The sequence below is a fragment of the Oppia nitens genome, unplaced genomic scaffold (genome assembly GCF_028296485.1).
Source record: "Oppia nitens isolate AA-2021 unplaced genomic scaffold, nextdenovo-longstitch-racon4-pilon3 scaffold3_pilon_pilon_pilon, whole genome shotgun sequence".
NCBI classification, from domain to species: domain Eukaryota; kingdom Metazoa; phylum Arthropoda; class Arachnida; order Sarcoptiformes; family Oppiidae; genus Oppia; species Oppia nitens.
Window position 1 is genome coordinate 2,514,543 of NW_026533221.1, and position 20,085 is coordinate 2,534,627.

At 29.1% G+C, this 20,085-nt stretch overlaps 4 protein-coding genes across 4 annotated transcripts; 3 read left to right on the forward strand and 1 right to left on the reverse strand.

The window, feature by feature from the left end:
• Positions 1-206: 206 nt before the first annotated feature.
• Positions 207-8,259, forward strand: LOC128957780 (G1/S-specific cyclin-D2-like). Its single transcript, XM_054303593.1, has 6 exons — positions 207-443; positions 717-932; positions 1,224-1,422; positions 7,849-8,009; positions 8,090-8,148; positions 8,247-8,259. The coding sequence occupies exons 1-6, from the start codon at positions 207-209 to the stop codon at positions 8,257-8,259; spliced, it is 885 nt and encodes a 294-aa protein (XP_054159568.1).
• A 2,103-nt stretch (positions 8,260-10,362) lies between these two features.
• Positions 10,363-13,728, forward strand: LOC128957611 (eukaryotic translation initiation factor 5B-like). Its single transcript, XM_054303409.1, has 2 exons — positions 10,363-10,850; positions 10,912-13,728. Exons 1-2 carry the CDS (start codon positions 10,792-10,794, stop codon positions 13,637-13,639), a joined length of 2,787 nt encoding a protein of 928 aa, XP_054159384.1. The 5' UTR covers positions 10,363-10,791; the 3' UTR covers positions 13,640-13,728.
• A 428-nt stretch (positions 13,729-14,156) lies between these two features.
• LOC128957608 (golgin subfamily A member 4-like) lies at positions 14,157-19,358 on the reverse strand. The gene is made up of 4 exons (XM_054303405.1): positions 18,954-19,358; positions 14,672-18,885; positions 14,443-14,611; positions 14,157-14,354 (listed from the first exon to the last, which is right to left on the reverse strand). Exons 1-4 carry the CDS (start codon positions 19,065-19,067, stop codon positions 14,235-14,237), a joined length of 4,617 nt encoding a protein of 1,538 aa, XP_054159380.1. The 5' UTR covers positions 19,068-19,358; the 3' UTR covers positions 14,157-14,234.
• Positions 19,359-19,454: 96 nt separating this feature from the next.
• Positions 19,455-20,059, forward strand: LOC128957638 (40S ribosomal protein S25-like). The gene has a single exon (XM_054303438.1). The coding sequence runs from the start codon at positions 19,543-19,545 to the stop codon at positions 19,963-19,965; it is 423 nt and encodes a 140-aa protein (XP_054159413.1). The 5' UTR covers positions 19,455-19,542; the 3' UTR covers positions 19,966-20,059.
• Positions 20,060-20,085: the final 26 nt, after the last annotated feature.

Consider the following 20,085-nt stretch of genomic DNA (forward strand, 5'->3'; position numbering starts at 1 on the left):
CACTGATTTTAGAGAGAGACTGCATACCAGTGCTCTAAACCATACATACCGAGAGTAAGAGAATCTCTCGGGTTTTCCTAATATTTTTTTAAATAAGAAACAATTTGTTATTTAAAAAGTTTGTTAAATATCATCAAAAGATATTAAGAATATTTTTATTAGTTATTTATATTTTGAAAACAACTGAAATTAATTTAATTGGAAATATGTCTTTAAATTGTGACGATTCGCAAGTTATGATCCCAGAGGCCAGTGATAGTAACTCTTTTGGTATCACTTATACAGCACTGGACAACAACATCCTCGGCGACGACCGGATCTTAAAACAGTTGCTTCAGATTGAAGACAATTATGTACCGAAAGGAGTGCTCGAATCGTATAAATGTATACAAAGTGAAGTCGAGCCTAATATGAGAAAAATTGTCTCCAATTGGATGCTTGAAGTAAGTCTTAAATTATTTTTTTAAATAATAATAATAATTAAATTAAATATTTGAGAAAACTTATTAAATAGAAATATTTTTTAAAAAAACTATGATTTTATTTGACATTTAAAAAAAACTTATTGTTAGACATTTAAAAGTTCAATATATTCACAGTATTATTCTGTACTGTATATTGTATTCAATAGTCTTTTTTTTAAAGAAAATACAATCTTTGATATATTGAATATATTGTATAACATAATACAAACTGTTGTTATAATAATGTTGAAGGTCTGCGAGGAAACCAATTGTGAAGAAGTAGTATTTCCGGTTGCGATGAACTTTTTGGACAGATTTCTGGTCTCAACTGATATCAGAAAAAGTCAGTTACAACTCGTCGGTGTCGTCTGTCTGCTCATTGCATCCAAACTAAGACAATGCCAGACATTAGAGCCACACGTCTTAAGCTATTTTACAGATTATTCAGTAACCGTTGAAGAGATTATTGTAAGTAATAATAATAATAATAAAATAAAAGATATAATAATTATTATTTAGTTTAAAACAATTAATAGCTTAACAATTAATAGTTTTTTAAACAATTAATTACTTAATTAATTTAGGATTTCAATTATATAACAGAGCTATTGTTTTTTTGTTACATAAGATTTTATATAATCTTTTAGTCTATTGTAAATGAGTTTATGTGAGAGCGAGAGAGTTAGGGATGAGATAAAAGTAAAACCATTTGAAACATTGTTTTATTTTTATAATTTAATTTTTGTTTTGTTTGTTAAGGCCTGGGAGCTATTAATACTTCGTAGAATACAATGGGATGTATCATCGGTGGTGGCCACCGATTACCTTGATCATTTGTTCATCAGATTGCCAACAATTGTCTCCAACAACAACAACACCGACAATACATCATCACATAATTGTTACGATTCAATCATTAGGAGGCATTCATCCACTTTTATCGCACTGTGCACTACAGGTAATGTGAAATAAATATATATATATTTTTTAAATACACTTTTATTTCTTATCTATACTTAATGTGTCAATGGTTTTACTAAATAGTACTGAAAATAAGAAACAATATTTTTATTTTAAATGAGCCATTTAAATTTAATATAATATTACAATGTTGGGAAAATTAATTTATTATATTATAATTTATATTATTATAGTAAATTAAAATTTTTATCTGTCTCATTGATAAAATATTTTATAAATAGTTGAGAAATATAATAATGTAAATTATTATTATTATACATATTTAATTTTTTGTGTGTTGAAAATATACTATAATTAAATATGACTCAATATTTTATTAGCTAAAATTTGATACCTTCATAAACTGTTCAATGTAATTAATTGACCATCAAATATATTTTTTTTAAACTGTCCAAGTTCATTTAATGTAAAATTCAATGATACATTTCTATGTTGCTAATTATATATAGATTATAACATTTATTTTTTTGTTGTTGCACATATCTTTGACAATATTTATATACATTTAAATGCTTTTTAAAATACATGTGTATGTGTAGGTTTATTTACAACCATTTAAATTGAAGGCCATTAACCAGCTATTATGTGATACAGTATCTTTTTTGTTGTTGATATGTGATACAATGTATATAAATTATCTTAAATTATTATAGATATAACATTAGTACAGTATATATAGAATATATACACTTCCCATGAATTGGTGAGAAGTTTTTTTTATTTATTTATTTCTAAATATTTATTTATTAAAGAATTTTATCAAATTGTTTCAAAAATTATGTATTTTTTGATGCTTTTTAAAAAATATATTAAGTGTTATACCAGAAGTAGTTTCTGGTATTTTCTAGTTTTAATTAGTTATTAAACAGGAATTAAGCAAAAAAATGAAAAATAAATAATTAATATAAAAATAGTTAATCATTAAGTATTAGAAATATAATTGTCGAATAAGTTAAGTGTACGTAGAGTTAGAATTATAATTAGATAACAGTTCAATGAAACATAAGGTAATGTTAATGTGTTTTTAATTAATTAAATATAAACAAAAATACAAAGTATATAAAAATATTATTATTATTATTATTATTAATAGACAATACTTTGACATAAAAAATAGCGAAACCAGACTTGAAATATGTTATGAAATATTAAGCCCATTAATGCATAGGAATCTATAGTTATATTACAGTACTATTAATAATAATACTGTTTAGTACAGTATATGCCATATCTATAGATATTATATATAAAATTTTTATATATATCACCCTTTGGTCTCTCGTATTTCAATTGTTTGTTCTTCGGGTTCGTTGGTCTCCAGTGTGATGGTTGAGTTTAGTGAAAGTTTTTTTGTGTAATGGCTTTTCAAAATGTATTACAAACTAAAGAGAGAGTGACTTACAAAACTTTGAGTGAACATACGGTTCCCTTAAAATTGATAATACATTTTGATATTCACTGCTTATTTCTCTTGTAGTAATAGTGCTCTGGTTTGAACAATAGATGCGAAAAATTGTTGAGACTATTGTGTCGCGTGCCTCAGCACATACACACACTTACCCACACATCGGCCCTGTGTGCCCTGTCCTCCCTGTGCTCTCTATCTAATACTGGATGTATGTGTGTTGCTCCCCATCATTCCAATGGTGTCATAGAGTAGTATAGCATAGATATGTGTTAGTCTCGTGTCTAAATGTCTGATGTCCAGGTGATGTCAGACTGATCTCCCCCTCTCTCCCTGTCCCCCGATGTCTGTACAGCTCTTAAACACAATGTATTATAATTGTGTATAGAAATGGACGATAATATTAAAAATAGTGAAGCAATTTTCATTTGATTCACTGGAGGATTGATATATAGTTGATATATAAGTTTTTAGTTGAACATCGCTTTTATTGTATATACTATACTATATTATAGGGCATCACTCGTGGCACGCGTCTGACGTGCGACTCCTCTCCAATATTGCTTAACATATTTAAACATCAAAATCATACCAAATATTAGCTTTCAATTGAATTGTGTGACTTAAACAGCAGCTGATATGTGAAATGACACCAATTTTATATATATATTTATATTGATATATACAGTACATATAGTATAGACTATGAACTAAAAAAAATACGAGAGCCTAACCTAAAGCCAGATGTCTAATATATTTTCATAATGTCTTTTAAAACATTTAATATTCTTCATTCAATTCTTATATAACTGTTTGCTATACTAATAATAATAATAATAATGCAAACAATTGGACCGTTAGTTTGACTTTTCATTCATTATATTAGTCAAAATCATAGGTAAAACTAGTTTTGTTATTCACATCACTACTCATTATTTTTATTGTATTAATACATCAAAAATAACGGACCCATTAGAGCATACAAATCTAAAAATATACATCAATTTGATCAGATATACTAAAAACAAAATTCATGCAATTATTAACTTTTACAAAACGATTAATTTAATTTGTATATACAGCGTATATTAGGTAATAATTGCGTAAATATCATTATTTTTTATTATTGCAATCAGTTTGCTTTTTTATTAGACCAGAATAATTATATATGTAGAAAATATAGTATATATAAATAATTAAACCAAAAATAAAATCTTAACTCTAGAGATTACTAATACAGTAAATTAATTATTTGATTATTTGATAATATTGTATAATTTAAATATATATATAAATAAATATATATATATTTAAATCATACAATTTTATCAAATAATCAAATAATTAATATATATATATATATATATATATTATAGAGTAAATATATTAATTTTTAAATAATTTTTCTGGTTTATATTATTACTATTGTTATTTAATTATAGATTAATAAAATACAATATAATATAATAAAATGTAGTATAATAAAAATTTTCTTGTATTAAAAATACAATAATTTTAATAAAATATCATATAAATTAGGGAATAAAATAAAATATACAGTATATCTATAACTAAAGTTATTGCCAAATAAAATTATAAAGTAAAACGATTGCTTAAGTAGAGTATTATAGCGCATATACTGTAGAAGCGCACGTAACACGTGTTGAATTGGGATTATTTGGCTAACAATAATACATATCCAATGTTTTATACGTTTGGGCACCTCTTGAGAAATCACAGGAAAGACATGTGGGGTTCCTATCCTTCAAAACGCTACCAGACTTTTAAATGGGTGTTCCTCTCCTTTCTCACTAAACTTTTTTTATTATTGATATTATTAAAGAAAGAAAAGGTTTCTCAATATGGTATGAGTCATCATAAAGTCTCTCTCTCTCTCTCTCTCTCTCTCTCTCTCTCTCTCTCTCGGCTCACTCTTTCATATTATCTCCCAATCACTCCCCAAAATTTTTAACCATTTGAATACGAAACCCATCCTATCCTCTTATTCTCTACATAGCTATGCATACATACATAATATTAAATATTATATACCATTTGGTGAATACATTAAAATGATAATACAGTACAGTATATACAGTATATATATAATACTGAAACGACTCTTAAAAATTAAATGAAATGAAATCGAAAGGAAAAAATAGTTTTAGTTTTTTGTGTAAAAATTTGTATTTCAATTGTATTAAAATATATTCATATTGATTGTAAAAATTTTTAGTAAAGCGATTACGGAAATCATTTCATAAATGAAACTTTAATTTTTTTATATAAAAAGCTAAAATTTCCAGTGAATATCAAATTTGTATACATATTTTCACAGAAAATTAATTCTTATGATATTTTACTCATATATTAGACATTATATCAAACTTTGTATACACAATACCTATGGTATATCCTTCCCACACCTCAAACCAAGCCTTATCTTTTCAATATATAAATTTAATAGCTATAAAAATAGTGACTAATAATAAAATACTATCACATAAACAAAAATAAAAATGTCATATAAAACAAAAATAAAAATGTCATATAAAACAAAAAAAATTAATCAATAAAACAAAACAAAAAACATAATATATTTCCGCTAAACTTTTTTTCAGATGCATATCTATATTCAAATTGTTTTACATATGTTTAATATGAGAACCCTATTAATGATATTGATATCAATACCAATGGTATATAAATTTATAAGTATATACTTTTTATATACTATTATTGAAGTAGTCATGAATGAATAGTCAGCAAACATGAACAGTAGTATAATATGATTATTATTATTATTATTATTATCGCCCAGTATTTTGCACCAAACCATCTGCTACTCCCAACCATCCAAAAGCTAACTGTATTTATGCTTCACTCATATCTATATCTATCTACAAACTATCTATCTATAGCTATGTATTTATCTCCTATCTAAATGTACATAACTATAACAGTAAATAATGATATTTAATGAAATCGACACAACATATGCAACCGAAAATAGATTATTATTATTCATACAGTAATATCATTTTATTTGTTATAATATTTTTTTTATATACAATAACTCTAAATGAATATTAGCGATGACTTTAGTCAACTGATAGTATAATTTATTTTTTTTTGCTAATTATATTAATATTAAAATATTTACATTTGAAACTCATGTGATTCTGTATGTAATTTACTGACTTTTTTTACTCAATGACAATATTTTTTTTAATAATATAGTATATTAATGATTAACTACAGCAACCCTTTTCCATAAAACACTTGAATAAAAATAATTAATTATAATTACTATTTTAGTAATGTTTTAGTTTAGAAATGTTTCTCTTTTTTATGTTTTATTTTTTTGTTTCCTCAAATCCCAAATTTAATAATTTATTTTATTTTGAAAGAAAAACAAATTATTTACTAGTTATGAAAAATAAACTGAAAATTTTCACTGTCTATACTGAAAACGTAAAATTATTTTTCATATGTTTATTGTTTGGATGCAAATACAGATGCAAATGATGGGCCAAACATAACAGTAGTTATCATATCGTTTTACAACATGTTTGACACGCATCTCATGAATCCACCACTAATTTCATTACTAATTGCTTTTTATTATTTGTTTCACGCAAACTATAACACAATGATTACTGTATTTCACTATTAACTAATGTTTTCAAAAACACAAAAAAGTTAGCTATTTATAATATTATTGACTTTTAGTTGTTGTTGTTATTATCTAAACCGGCTATTGATATGACATCATATGGTTTTACAATGAAATCTATTAATTTGATTACCTATTGATAATTCTCACAACAACAACAAAAATCTCTAAATAAATATGAATTTTTATACACAAAAAAAATTTACAATTAATACTAAATAATTTTACATTACATTAATAAATTTTACATTTTTGTTGTTGTATTATTCTCAATAAATACAATTATACTAATATTCTACTATATATTCGTGACAATTGTTATATAAAAAAAAAAAAATTTTTACTACTATTTGTTTGCAAATTGAAACTAACAAAATTATTATTTCTAACTTATGTCTACTACTACTATGTTATTATCGTTAAGTTGATTGCCAGTTAAAAATCATAGGATACTAATTGACTAAACAGTTATATAAATTTTATTTTTTAATTATGTAAACGAGAGTTTTTTTTAAAAAAACATGTTTTCGGTCCACAAAACTCTTGCATCAGTTTTTTTATTATATACATTATATTTAAAAAAAACAAATTTTTATTGTTAAAAAACTAGATTTCAAACAATTGATTGGCAAACTAGGGTTGCCTTACAGTTACCAATAGTTATATATATATGACAATGTTGTTGTCAAATGAAGTAATGCTTTATTACTTTGGTTACACCAGTGAAGCAGTTCCGCAGGTGTTGTCAATACCATAGGGACAGTCATATAACTTATATATTAATAGTATATCGAGGCTAACCTATAGACCAGAGACTTGTGGCCTAAAGCAGCTGTTGGTCTACCAGAGCAGCAAACTATATATCCAACTCTCTCTCTTTAACAAAATATTAGTCCTTTTGATATAAACTAAATAAAATAAAAAAGTAAAAGCAATGCCAATCTTTGGATCAAATCCATTGTTAACAGTGCTTATACCACACAGGCATTCAAACACACACACATCCCTCTCCCCTCTCTACTATAATCTAATTGTTTGGAAGCACAGGAAGTTTAAACCATACCTAGGCTTAACTGTGTGTATAGTAATCCCTATACTCTGTTTCTCTCTCTCTCTCTCTCTCTCTCTCTCTCTCTCTTCATTGAATGGCTTTATTAATCCACTAAAAATGATCATTAAAATAATTATATATATATTTAGATATTGCAATCTATAATTATTATAACTGTATATGTAATTTGATTTAAAATATAGATATATCGAAATCAAAGTTTAGAAATAATTATAATAATTTTTTTTGTAATTTTCATTTCTTAATATAGAACTTCAGTTTTCATGTTTGACACCATCGCTGATAGCGGCGGCCAGTATTGCGACCGCAGTTCACGGTTTAGAGTCGACTAATAATAATAATAATGATAAACAAAATAAAACATTTGAAACAACTGTACAATCGTTATCCAAAATTCTGGACATTGATTCTGTAAGAATATTTTACTAAACTATTTTTTTTTTAAATTATAATAAAATTATAACATTTTGTTTAAATTATCTTTTAAATAGAGTCGCATTCGTGTTTGTGTCGACCAAATTGAGTCTCTGGTCGCTACCCGAGCGGCCGAGTTTGTCCACAAGTTTATACCGAAAACTAACAATAATAATAATAATAACAACAATAATAATGATTATATCAATTATGAAATGAATATTTGCACCGAAGTTATCGACATTGAATTTATTGAAACCAAACCAACGTTTAAGAAACCAAAGTTATATCATTACCAATGAAAACCAAATTTTATTCAACACAAAAAAATTATATTAAATTATTTATTTTATACCATAAATGTATGTATAGAGAGAATAGCAAAAATATTATTTTTTAAAATTATCATATCATTCATAATTTTTTATATATATATATATATATATATTTATAATATATTGATAAATTATTTTATCAACACTGTTTATTTATATATATAAATATATATTAATTACAAATATTTTTTAAAAATCCGTCCAATATTAAATATAAAAATTTATTAATGATGCAAATTTATAAATAGATGATATGTTTATTTTTATACCAAAAATTTATACTGTATATATTTTTATATATTAAAATTATATAATGTTATCATATTTTTATAAAAAAAAATTATAGTTATACACCACAAGTCAGTTAAATTATTATAGTTATACCAAAAAATAATAATAAATAATTTTAATCGGTTATATTTTTTAGTCATATAGATCTCAATTAATATTTTTAAAAAATAGTGATATAAAACATAAATTTATATTTAAATACTTTTTTAAAATATAATAATTATTTGCAGTTATTATGATATCTAAATTATAATAAAATGCATTAAAATGCACAAGATAGTTTTTATATTATCTATTATTATATAAATTACAGTAATATTACTTAAAATATTTTTTTTTGAAAATCAATTGTAAATCTAATTATTATAATTTATAAAATATCATACAATCAAGTGATACAAATTTATTAAATATAAACATATATTAAAAAAAACATTTTTAAAATATTTAATTTATATTTTATAAATTTATCATATTTTTTGATTATAATATATTTATAATTTACAGATTGTTTGCAAATATATAAAAATTTATTGTTTATATAAATTATTTTAACAATTATTAAAGCTAGTCTTATTTATGTAATTATATGCACCAAAAAAATATATAATAGTAAATATAAATTTTTTTATTTATATCTTAAATATTTTTTATGTTAATTATATAATTTTAGTATTATTTTATATTTTTGAAGATACATATTTTATATTTAAATCATGACCGGTATTATTTATAAAAAACAATTTATATATTTTTTAAAGAAATATTAAAAAATAAATAAAACATTTTTTTAATCAATTTATTTTCAATTTATTTATAACTTAATATTCATTCATTTATATTGAATCATAAAAACAAAATAAAAATTTCTAGAAAAATATTTTTAAAACTTAAATACATATCATATATTTATCATTTATATATAATATTAATAATATAAATTAATTATCTATAAAAAATTAACTTCAATTTATTTTTATCAATTTATATATATTTTTTATTATAGTAATAAACATTTTTTTTTAAAAAAAATGTTAGCAATAAATATGTTAAATGATATTTTTTAAAAAATATTTAATGATAATCCATTCAAATTAGTTTTATTACAATTTTAAAAAATAAAATTATATTAATAACTTATTTAATTGAATTAAAAACTTTAATTATATTATTTATTTAACTAATGTTTCTATCAATGAATTTATTATATATTTTTTTGTCTCATTTATTAACATAACGTTATCAATACGTCATTGATTTACAACATTGACTGCAATAATAAAATAATTAGTCAGTGATGTTAAATGTCATAAAAAATTTCGTATATTATAGTAAATAAAAAACAAACTGTACTACCGGTACATAATAATTAGTTAAAATTGTTTTATTTTAGTTATTAAATTTATTGATATAATTATCTGCTAATTAATTGTTTTTTTTTGTGTGTATCTATTATTCTTTTAATTAAATTTCAATAAAATAAATTTTATCCATAGATTTTTACTAAAATTATTACATTATATAGTTTTAAAAAAAACTTTTAACATCACTACTAGTAATATACAGTATATTAAACAACATATGATTTTTCCATTGCATTCGTAAAGCGAACGCATTATTATTAGATTATTTAATACGAAAAATACATAAAAACATAATAACAAACATATTATTCCAAAAATATTAATAAATACACAAATAATTCGAATTATATTATAAATGTTTGAATCAATTGAACGTCAATTGAATTCAATCGTCAATTGTTTACAAATTTATAGTTAAATATTTGTTTTTAAAAATTTTCGCTAAAAATAAATTGAATTATCACTTAAAACACATGTTTTTCGGATCCATTGATGACATATTGAGTGCCACGTGTTTTACTTCAGTAAAAGTTGATGTTTTAAGATAAAAGTAGACAATTGTTTTGATTTTTGATTGATTAGATGATTATTAGGACATCCAAGTGATACCTAACCAACCAATTGAAGTGAATCCGACCATCAAATCTGATGATACAATAGTAGTGACCTTAACTGACAACACCAGCAGATAGTGATCACATCACTGACCGACCATATGATCGCTTTGTTAGTTAAACCCCAATATTTGTCGTTACCATCAAAGAGGCAAACAATTATTGTCAACAAACAATGTCTGATGCAAACGGAGGACCCGTTGCGGTGATTACCGCCGCCGCCAATAACAACAGGTATTTACTTTGATTTGAATTGATTTAAATTGATTATAATATTTGGTGTTTTTTATAATAGTAATGACAGTAAAAGTAAAAACAAGAAGAAGAAGCCGACGGCTAAAGTCGAGGATACGACTAAAGGCGACAACAATGCCAGCGATGTGAAGAAGATAACCGACAATAAACAAGCGGTCAAACAACAAGAGTCGACTACTAAAGAGCCGGCGAAAGTCAACGATGACAACAATGGCGGCGCTGATGGCGAAGACAAAAAGGATCCAAAAAAGAAGAAGAAGAAGCCGGCGGCCAAAGAGCCGGCAAAGAAAGAGGCGCCGAAAAAAGCTGGAGGCGGACCGTCAAAGAAGATGTTGGCTCTGATGAAGGAATCGTTAGCCAAACAGAAAGATGAAGAAGAAAGGCTGGAACGAGAAGAAGAGGAACGTATCAAACAGGAAGAGGAGCTCGAAAGACAACGACTGGAAAAGTTGAAACGAGAACAGGAAAAGAAGGATAAGAAGAAACAAAAAGATAAGGAAAGAAAGGAACGACTGAAGAAAGAGGGAAAACTGTTAAATCCAAAACAAAAGGCAGACAAACAACGAGCTCAGGCAAGTCTGGCCGCTCTACTCAAAGGCGGCCAAATTATTGTCGGCAAACAGAAAAGTCGGGACAAAGACGACACTATTAATAAATCCGATGGTAAAGTCAAGTCATTATTGGAACCGCAATTGTCTGAAGAGAAATCGGAATCGGCTAAAGATGACGATGACGTCAATGATGCAGAAGATGGTGTGTCCGAGGATTCTAGTGATGACGTGAAAGAGAATTGGGAAGAATCGAGTGGTGATGAAGAAGATGAAAGTGAAAGCGAAATAAGCGAAGAGAAAGTGAAAAAAGTCGACACAAAAACTGAAAATAATAAAAAACAAGAAATCAAAAGAAGTGAAAGCATCACAAAAGGTGTCAAAGATATTAGCATTAATGAGGATAAGTCATTGGCAGACGATATACCGAAACGTCAATTTCGGTCACCAGTTGTCTGCGTTTTAGGACACGTCGACACAGGAAAGACTAAATTATTGGATTACATCCGTAAAAGTCACGTCCAGGACGGAGAGGCCGGTGGTATTACGCAGCAAATTGGCGCCACTTATGTTCCGCCGTCGGCTATACACGAACAGACTAAAGGCGTGAAAGAAGACCAGAAAAAAGAACTACTTCTTCCGGGTCTTCTCATAATCGACACTCCAGGACACGAATCGTTCTCCAATCTGCGCTCTCGAGGCAGTTCTCTCTGTGACATTGCTATACTTGTCATCGATATTATGCACGGATTGGAACCGCAAACTATTGAATCGATAAATCTGTTAAAGTCTCGTAAGACACCATTTATTGTGGCACTAAATAAAATAGACAGACTGTATGAGTGGCGAAGTAATTCCCGTAAGGATGTCCAGGACGTCATCAACAGCCAAATAACGAACACTAAACTTGAATTCAAGAAACGCGCCGAAGATGTGATACTTCAGTTGGCCGAACAGTCTATCAATGCGGCTCTTTATTATGATAACCAAGATTTTCGATCCTATGTCTCATTGGTGCCGACATCTGCCCACTCGGGCGACGGAATGGGAAATCTCATATCACTGTTGATATCGTTGACACAGACATTGATGGCTAAAAAAGTTGCATTCGATCCAATCAATTTGGACGCTACCGTACTGGAGGTTAAAGCCATTCCCGGTTTGGGTACCACTATTGATGTAATTTTGGTTAACGGACGTCTGAAAGAGGGCGACAAAATTGTATTGGCCGGACACGACGGTCCATTTGTTACACATATTAGATCCATTCTTGTGCCGCAACCGCTCAGAGAGTTGCGAATTAAAACTCCATACCAGGAGTTGAAAGTAGTGTACGGATCGATGGGCGTCAAGATTGCTGCCCACGACTTGGACAAAGCAATTGCTGGCTTACAGCTATTGGTTGCCGAAAACGAGCCGCAAATCGAGAGCCACAAGAGATTTATTTGGAACGAATTCGGTCAGGCGATGAAGTCAATCAAATGTACAGATAAGGGAGTCTATGTTCAGGCAAGTACTTTAGGCTCTTTGGAAGCACTCCTCGAGTTTCTCAAGTCATCAAAGATACCCTACTGTGGAGTACGTATCGGACCAGTTGTCAAACGAGACGTAATGAAGGCATCGATTATGTTGGAGTCGGCACCAGATTATGCAGTAATCTTGGCGTTTGATGTACGCATAGAACGAGACGCACAAGAAATGGCCGATCAATTGGGTGTCAAAATATTTAGCGCAGAAATTATCTATCATTTGTTCGACAAGTTTACCGCTTATAAGGATGACCTAAGAAAACAGCGACGAGAAGCCAACAAACATCTGGCAGTATTTCCCTGTAAACTACGTATACTTCCCAACTGTGTGTTTAATACACGCGATCCGATTGTTGTTGGCGTTTCAATTGAAGAGGGAGTGGTAGTACCGGGAACACCGTTGGCCGTGCCTTCCAAACAGAATCTGGAGATCGGCAAAGTAACGTCCATTGAAGTGAACCACAAACACGTCGAAAGTGCCCGCAAAGGCCAAGAAGTATGTCTTCGTATTGAACACTTTGGTTCGGATGCGCCGAAACTTTACGGAAGACATTTCGATCATCAAGACCTGCTTGTTTCGCGATTGACTCGCGAGTCCATTGATTGTGTTAAAGAGTATTTTCGCGAAGATCTTCAAAAGACTGACTGGCAATTGATTATTGAATTGAAAAAAGTTTTCGAAATTATCTGAAGAATATATTTTTGGACTATAATTACAAGTATATAAATAACAACCATTTTTTTTATCTATCTATATGTGTGTAATCTATTACAAATAAACTATTAATAATTAATTAATTTAAAAAATAAAAACTTAATTCATATTTTAATTTTGTATTAAATGACGATTATTTTAAATTACCGATAATTAACCTCGACTTCACTCAACAATCAATTGTAATAATAATAAAAACGATTTTAAATTGAATTACTTATTGAACGATAGCGACTATATTGAGCATCGGATGAGTTATTGAATTTTTTAAAAAAACTTAAATTCAACAAATATATCAAAGTTTTATTTTTTACATATATTATTATTAATTATATAAATAAGTTAAAAATTTTATAAATAAACTATATATTTTCAAATATAACATGTTAAAAGTAAAACTGGTTTAAATTTTTTTTTTTTAGTAAATGATTACATAAAAAATAATAATAATTGAATATAAATAGACAAAAAAATTAATTTTTTTATTTACCATATAATACACAAACAGCACAACCAAATCATCAGTTTTTTTTAAAAATATTCAATTGGAAATGCCATCAAATTTTATCCATCAAATAGGTTTCAATTGTCTTAAAGCGCTAGTCATCTGATTTGATTCCTGTTTCTTAATTATCTGATCCGTTTGATCGCCAGTATATCGCATGACAGCTGCAATCACTTTTGATAATGTCTGATGAAAATTATTAAATTATAATTATAACTACAATTATCTTTATAAAAATTAAATTAATTATTAAAAAAAGGATAACAACACATACAACAGGTTCGCGTCCGATCATAAACTCAAATAAAATATTTCTTAAATACTCGTATTCGGTCGGTTCCGGCAAATGGACACCCGATATAAGCGGCATATTATTATCGGAACTGTTAGACTCGGCAAAGCGTCTAATGTTTAACAACTCTTTTAAGCGGACGTTCTCTTCTCTGATAAATCGATAATTTAATTAATTTTAATTAATTTTGTTTCTTGTTTTGAAAACTTACTGATACTGAAGTAACGACTTTTGCATAGCTTTCACTTGATATGTGTGTTCGTTAACCGATGAAGAATCAAACTCCGAATGCAATGACTTTAATTCGCTATCTTTCTCCAGAAGTCTTTGCTGATAGTATTCGTGGACCTCTTCGAGCGCTGCATTCTTGTCGGTCACTTCCGATTCTAACGACGAAATTTGTTTCTTATATTCACCAATAATTTTGTCGCCATTTTCGCTAAACTTTTCCAACCGTTCGTCAAATTCATTCTCTTTTTGTTGTAATTTTGTTTCCAATAACTCGATCTTTTCAATCAACTCCTGATTACGCAAACTCTCCACCGAATTGTTTTGTTGTTGACTTTGAATATCATCTAATTGTTGCCGTAATTGCGTCAACTCTTGTCCAAGCGTTTCATTCGTGGTTTGGACTTCCGTTAGACTCAGTTTTAGTCGTGAATTATCGCTTCTTGATTCCAACAACTCTTGAGCTGTCGTATTATGTCGTGTCTCTACAGCCATCATACTATCGTCTAATTGTTTTTCTCGAATGTCTAACTCTTTATATAGTTTATCGACAACTTTCCGGTGTTGTTCCTTCAACTGCGCCAACTGTTTCTTCAAGTCATCCGTTTCGGACAAATGCTGAACCGATTTGTCGTTCAAACTGGTCTTCAAATCTTCATTCAATTTTATCAACTCTTTTAGTTGTCCTTCAGAAGTCTTAGAGCTGGACATCTCTTTTCTTAGTTTCTTCAGCTGACTGTTTAGTGATGTGTTTTCTTCTTGAACTGACCGAAGACTTTCGATTAATTGGATCTTTGATTTCAAATCACTTTCGATAGTATCGATAGAATTATTTTTCTCTTTCAGTTGTGTCTCTAAACTCTTTACTAACTTATTCTTGTCATTCAAATTGCGCGATAACTCGGAAGCATTGCTCTCATTGTTGTCTATTACTGATTTCATATCATCTATTTTTTGGACATTTGATTGAAAATCTTTGCTTAGATTATTATATCTTTCATTTAACTCATCAAATGATTTCTGTAAATTTTTATGAACTTCTTGTAAATTTTTGAAATCATTTTCAAATTTTGACGATTTTTCACAAATCTCTGTTAGTTCATCTGATTTATCACTTAATTGTGTCGAAATCATTGAATTATTATTATCTAAATTTTCAATCATTTTCTTAAGCTCTTGATTTTCAACAGACAATTTGGTTTTCTCTTCAGCGATCGTTTCATTTGAATCTAATTGTTGCCTATATTTTTGGACACATTCCTCGAGTTCTGTTTGTATTTTTATGAAATCATCTGATCTGTTATTAACTTCCGATTCCAATCGTTGCTGAAATTCAGTTAAATTTTCATCTTTTAATTTCATTTCATTATTCAAATCAGTTATCTGTTTGTCTTTCGCATCGATAACTGTTCGCAACTCAATTAATTCAGTTTCATTTGAATCGTTTTTAATTTTTATATCATTTAATAAACTAGTATTTTCATTGATAACCCGTTTTAATGATTCAATTTCACTAATATTTTGCTCTTTGATTAGTCGACACTCATCGAGAAGTATGTCTTTGCTATCAATAGTTTCTTTTAATTCAGTCAATTGTAAGCATTCCTCCTGAAGTGTATCTAATTGTAGTTTAAGCTCTGAATTTAATTTCATATACGATTCGAGCTCTTCTTTCATCTGTAAACTCTTCTGGCAATCATTGTCTTCAAAATCTTTCAATTTTGTCTGACTATCAATCAATTGATTATTTAATTCAACTAATTGTTGATTTAAATCATTGTTAGCACTTTCGAGTTGACTATAATTTTGTTTGGTTTCACTTAATTGATTACAATAAATATTTTTATCGTTTGTAAGGCATTCGACTTCTTTGACATAATTATCACATTTTTCTTCAAATGTTTTCAAACTATTTTCCAAATTTTTAATCATCACTTCATTCGACTTAATAGTCTCCTCAAAGTCTGTCAAACAATTATCCTTTTCTTGTAATATAATCTTCAATTCGGACACTTGTTTGACATGATTTTCAAAATCATCGGAAACTTTATCAATAGCGACACACTTTTCGTTTAACTCTTTTTCTAAATTTTCAATTTTATTGCCATTTTCAGCAATTATTTGCTCCAAATGTGTACTTTTGTTCAGATAATCAGTTAATTCACTTTCGATTATCTTATTTCTTTGATTTTTCTCTGAGATAATTGTCTTAAACTTTTCATTTTTTACTTTCAATTGATCCAAATTTTTATTTAACTTTTCTAATAATTCATCTTTTAATTTGATATCCATTTCCAATTCATTTGATTTCTGTTTGTAAACAAGTATTTCATTTTCCAAATCAATTAATTTAGTTTTCAAATCTGTTTCCTCTAAATCTAAATTCTGTTTCAAATCCGATACACTTTTGGTTTTTTCTGTTAACTCTTTTTCTAATAATGATAACTTTGATTTCAATTCATCTTCGCTGCGACTCTTTTCCTCTTTTAGCTGATCCATTAGCGTGTCTTTGTCTTCCAATTGGTTTCTCAACGCTTCCAAATCGTGTCGGGCGTCGTCTGTCTTTTGTTCGGCGCTACGCAACAATGTCTCCGTATTTTGTAAATCCGTCTTCAATTCGTCCAAATTGGCCGATCGTTTGCCAAGTTTTTCGATTTCATTTAACAATTCCGTTGACTTGAGCTCCGATTCGGCCAAAAGTTTTTCTAACTGTTGTTTCTCTAATTCACGATTTTCTTGAGCTTTGTTTAGCTCTTCGATTGTCTGATTCAACTTTGTTTGACAGTCTTTCATATCGGTCATCAACTTTTCATTTTGTTTATTCATTTCATCAATTTGTCGTCTATTATCATCTATTGTCATCTGTTTGTGTGTCGCTTCCGATTCCTCAAACAATCGACTCAATTCGTCCTTTTCTTTGACCAAATTATCGTATTTTTGTTTCCATTCTCCCTCTAAGTTAACCAATTTCTTTTCTGTCTCTTCTCTCAACAGATGAATAGCCGCAGACTTTCCTCTCGATAACTCTTGCAATAGGTTTTGTTTGTCCTCTTCGGCTGTCTTCTCAATTTCTAATAATTTTTCTTCGAATTCTTTAATTTGCTTTTGTTTGGAATCCAATTGCAATTCAAATTCATTCAATTGTTGTTTTTTCTTTTCATTTTGATCTTTAAGTTCTTTGACAATGATATTCCTGGCCTCCAGTTCTTCATGTAATTTATGCTTTGCTTCAGCAAACGTTAGACTACTGTCTTCTTTATGTTTTCTCAATTCTTCCACTTCTTTCAATAGTTTATCGTAATTATCTTTACATTGCAATAGATCTTCATTTTCTTTATTAAGTGAAGAAACTTTTTCTTTATTTGTTTTCAATGATTCCTTACATCGCGTCAGTAAAGTCTCCAATCGTTCCATTTTTTCGGACATCTCTTTGATTTCATTATCTTTTTGCGAAACGTTTTGAAAATCAAGTAAATCATCGGACACTCCATTGATTTGGTTTTCATTTAATAATCCGATTTTTGTTTGCAATACTTTAATCTTTTCGTCTTTTTCTTCGATAACAATACGAAGATTTTCTTCCAGATGTCGTTTTGCCTGTTGTTCGAGATTTGATTGCTCTTTCATTTCATTGATTCGTCGCAACGCTTTGTCCTGAGTATCGGACAACACTTTCTTTAACTTTTCTTTTTCTTCATTCATCGATCGGTACGCTCTGACCACTTCTGTCCAACGATCTCTGTATTTGCGACTTCTTTCCTTCAGTTTGACGCATAAATCAATCAATTGGTCTTTGGTTACGCTGTCCGCCACTTGAAAACGTGGATGAGTTTCGCTTTCATACTCGCTTTCGATGTCTGATTGCGGTACATATGTATTGGTGGGACTCGTGAGGGGCGTCATCGAGAAGAACGAATCGTTCTCCGAGATCGACGAACTCAAGTTTACTTGATTTTGACCCAAAGTTTGGCTATTGTTGACGGTATGATTGGGCGCGTCGTCGTCCAAATCGACTAAACTGAACGCATCTAACGTTTTGTCGCCACCGGTGGTCGACTCCGTATGTTTCACTGTCGCCGACGTCGTCTCTTCACTCAAATTGACCAAATCGTTGGTTGTGTTCGCGTCCTCCGACACACTGGTAGTCGATGTATGACTTGTATTGCCATCCGAGTCGTCTTTGGCGGCATTGCTGACCTGATTGGGTGCATATAATAAACACAGTTTTAATACGTGGATCAGCTTCTTGACGGAGATAGACTTACAAGTTGGTCAATGTATTGATTGGCCGTACTATTTAATCCCTGAATTGTGGTTCGGGCCGATTGTACCGATTCGTTGGCCGCCACCGATACCTTTTCCTTTAACTTCTTGAACATCTTCTTCTTCAATATGATATTTGTCGCAATCACTCAATCAAAAGGTCACAGAAAAAAATCACAGATCACTTCACGTCAACAACAGACGAGATAATTAGCTGACCATTAGATCCGCGTCTGAGTCAGACAAACAAATGTCAACAAAAACAATGACTAATAATAATCAATAGGTTTTAATTGATCACTAAATTAATGCCATATTTTCTTGTTGTGTGTAATAAAAACTTCAGTCATATGTGTCAGCAATCGATGCAATGATTTGTTTGCTGTGTTTGCCATCAAAACACTGAAGAGTCTAATAAAATAATGTTAAAGAAGTGACTGAAAAGTTTGTGGCGCTATCTATACGTCTAACTCAACGACAACACAACTACCCTCTGGTGTGTGGAAGTAGTTATCGATCACGTGTTAGACGACTAGTACTTCCTCTTTCTCTTAGCGTTGCCTTCATTGACAACACACACACACAATAACAATGCCGCCGAAGAAGGACACGAAAAAGGATACCAAAGCCCCGGCAAAGAAGAAAGAGGGATCCGGTGGCGGAAAGGCAAAGAAGAAGAAGTGGTCGAAAGGCAAAGTACGGGACAAACTGAACAATTTGATCCTTTTCGACAAAGCCACTTACGACAAGTTTGTCAAAGAGGTTCCATCGTATAAACTGATTACACCGTCGGTGGTCAGCGAACGACTAAAAATTAGAGGATCATTGGCCCGACGGGCGTTAGACGAACTTCATCAGAAAGGACTGATCCGACAGGTGATCAAACATCATTCACAGATCATCTACACGCGTACCACCAAAGCGGATGACGCGGCCGAAGAAGAGGAGGCCGCAGCAGCCGCTGCTGCCGAGTCAAAGGCGGCCGGAAAGAAGGGCGGAAAACAAAAGTCTTAATTTAATAGATTGTATTCTTTTCCCAATAATATGTATATCTTTTTTGATGATTAATGAAATAAATTGATCCTTTAATATGATATAAGGTATTGAATGTTAATTATTATTAATATTTATGAT

What these genes read in the sequence shown, in the direction of transcription:
- LOC128957780 (XM_054303593.1), top strand. Translation starts at nt 207, where the DNA reads ATGTCTTTAAATTGTGACGATTCGCAAGTTATGATCCCAGAGGCCAGT. An exon ending in TCTCCAATTGGATGCTTGAA is followed by an intron (nt 444 to 716) that starts GTAAGTCTTAAA and finishes ATAATGTTGAAG; the next exon opens with GTCTGCGAGGAAACCAATTG. An exon ending in TAACCGTTGAAGAGATTATT is followed by an intron (nt 933 to 1,223) that starts GTAAGTAATAAT and finishes TTGTTTGTTAAG; the next exon opens with GCCTGGGAGCTATTAATACT.
- LOC128957611 (XM_054303409.1), top strand. Translation starts at nt 10,792, where the DNA reads ATGTCTGATGCAAACGGAGGACCCGTTGCGGTGATTACCGCCGCCGCC. An exon ending in GCCGCCGCCAATAACAACAG is followed by an intron (nt 10,851 to 10,911) that starts GTATTTACTTTG and finishes TTTTTATAATAG; the next exon opens with TAATGACAGTAAAAGTAAAA.
- LOC128957608 (XM_054303405.1), bottom strand. Translation starts at nt 19,067, where the DNA reads ATGTTCAAGAAGTTAAAGGAAAAGGTATCGGTGGCGGCCAACGAATCG. An exon ending in ATCAATACATTGACCAACTT is followed by an intron (nt 18,886 to 18,953) that starts GTAAGTCTATCT and finishes GCACCCAATCAG; the next exon opens with GTCAGCAATGCCGCCAAAGA. An exon ending in TGATCGGACGCGAACCTGTT is followed by an intron (nt 14,355 to 14,442) that starts GTATGTGTTGTT and finishes AATTTTCATCAG; the next exon opens with ACATTATCAAAAGTGATTGC.
- LOC128957638 (XM_054303438.1), top strand. Translation starts at nt 19,543, where the DNA reads ATGCCGCCGAAGAAGGACACGAAAAAGGATACCAAAGCCCCGGCAAAG.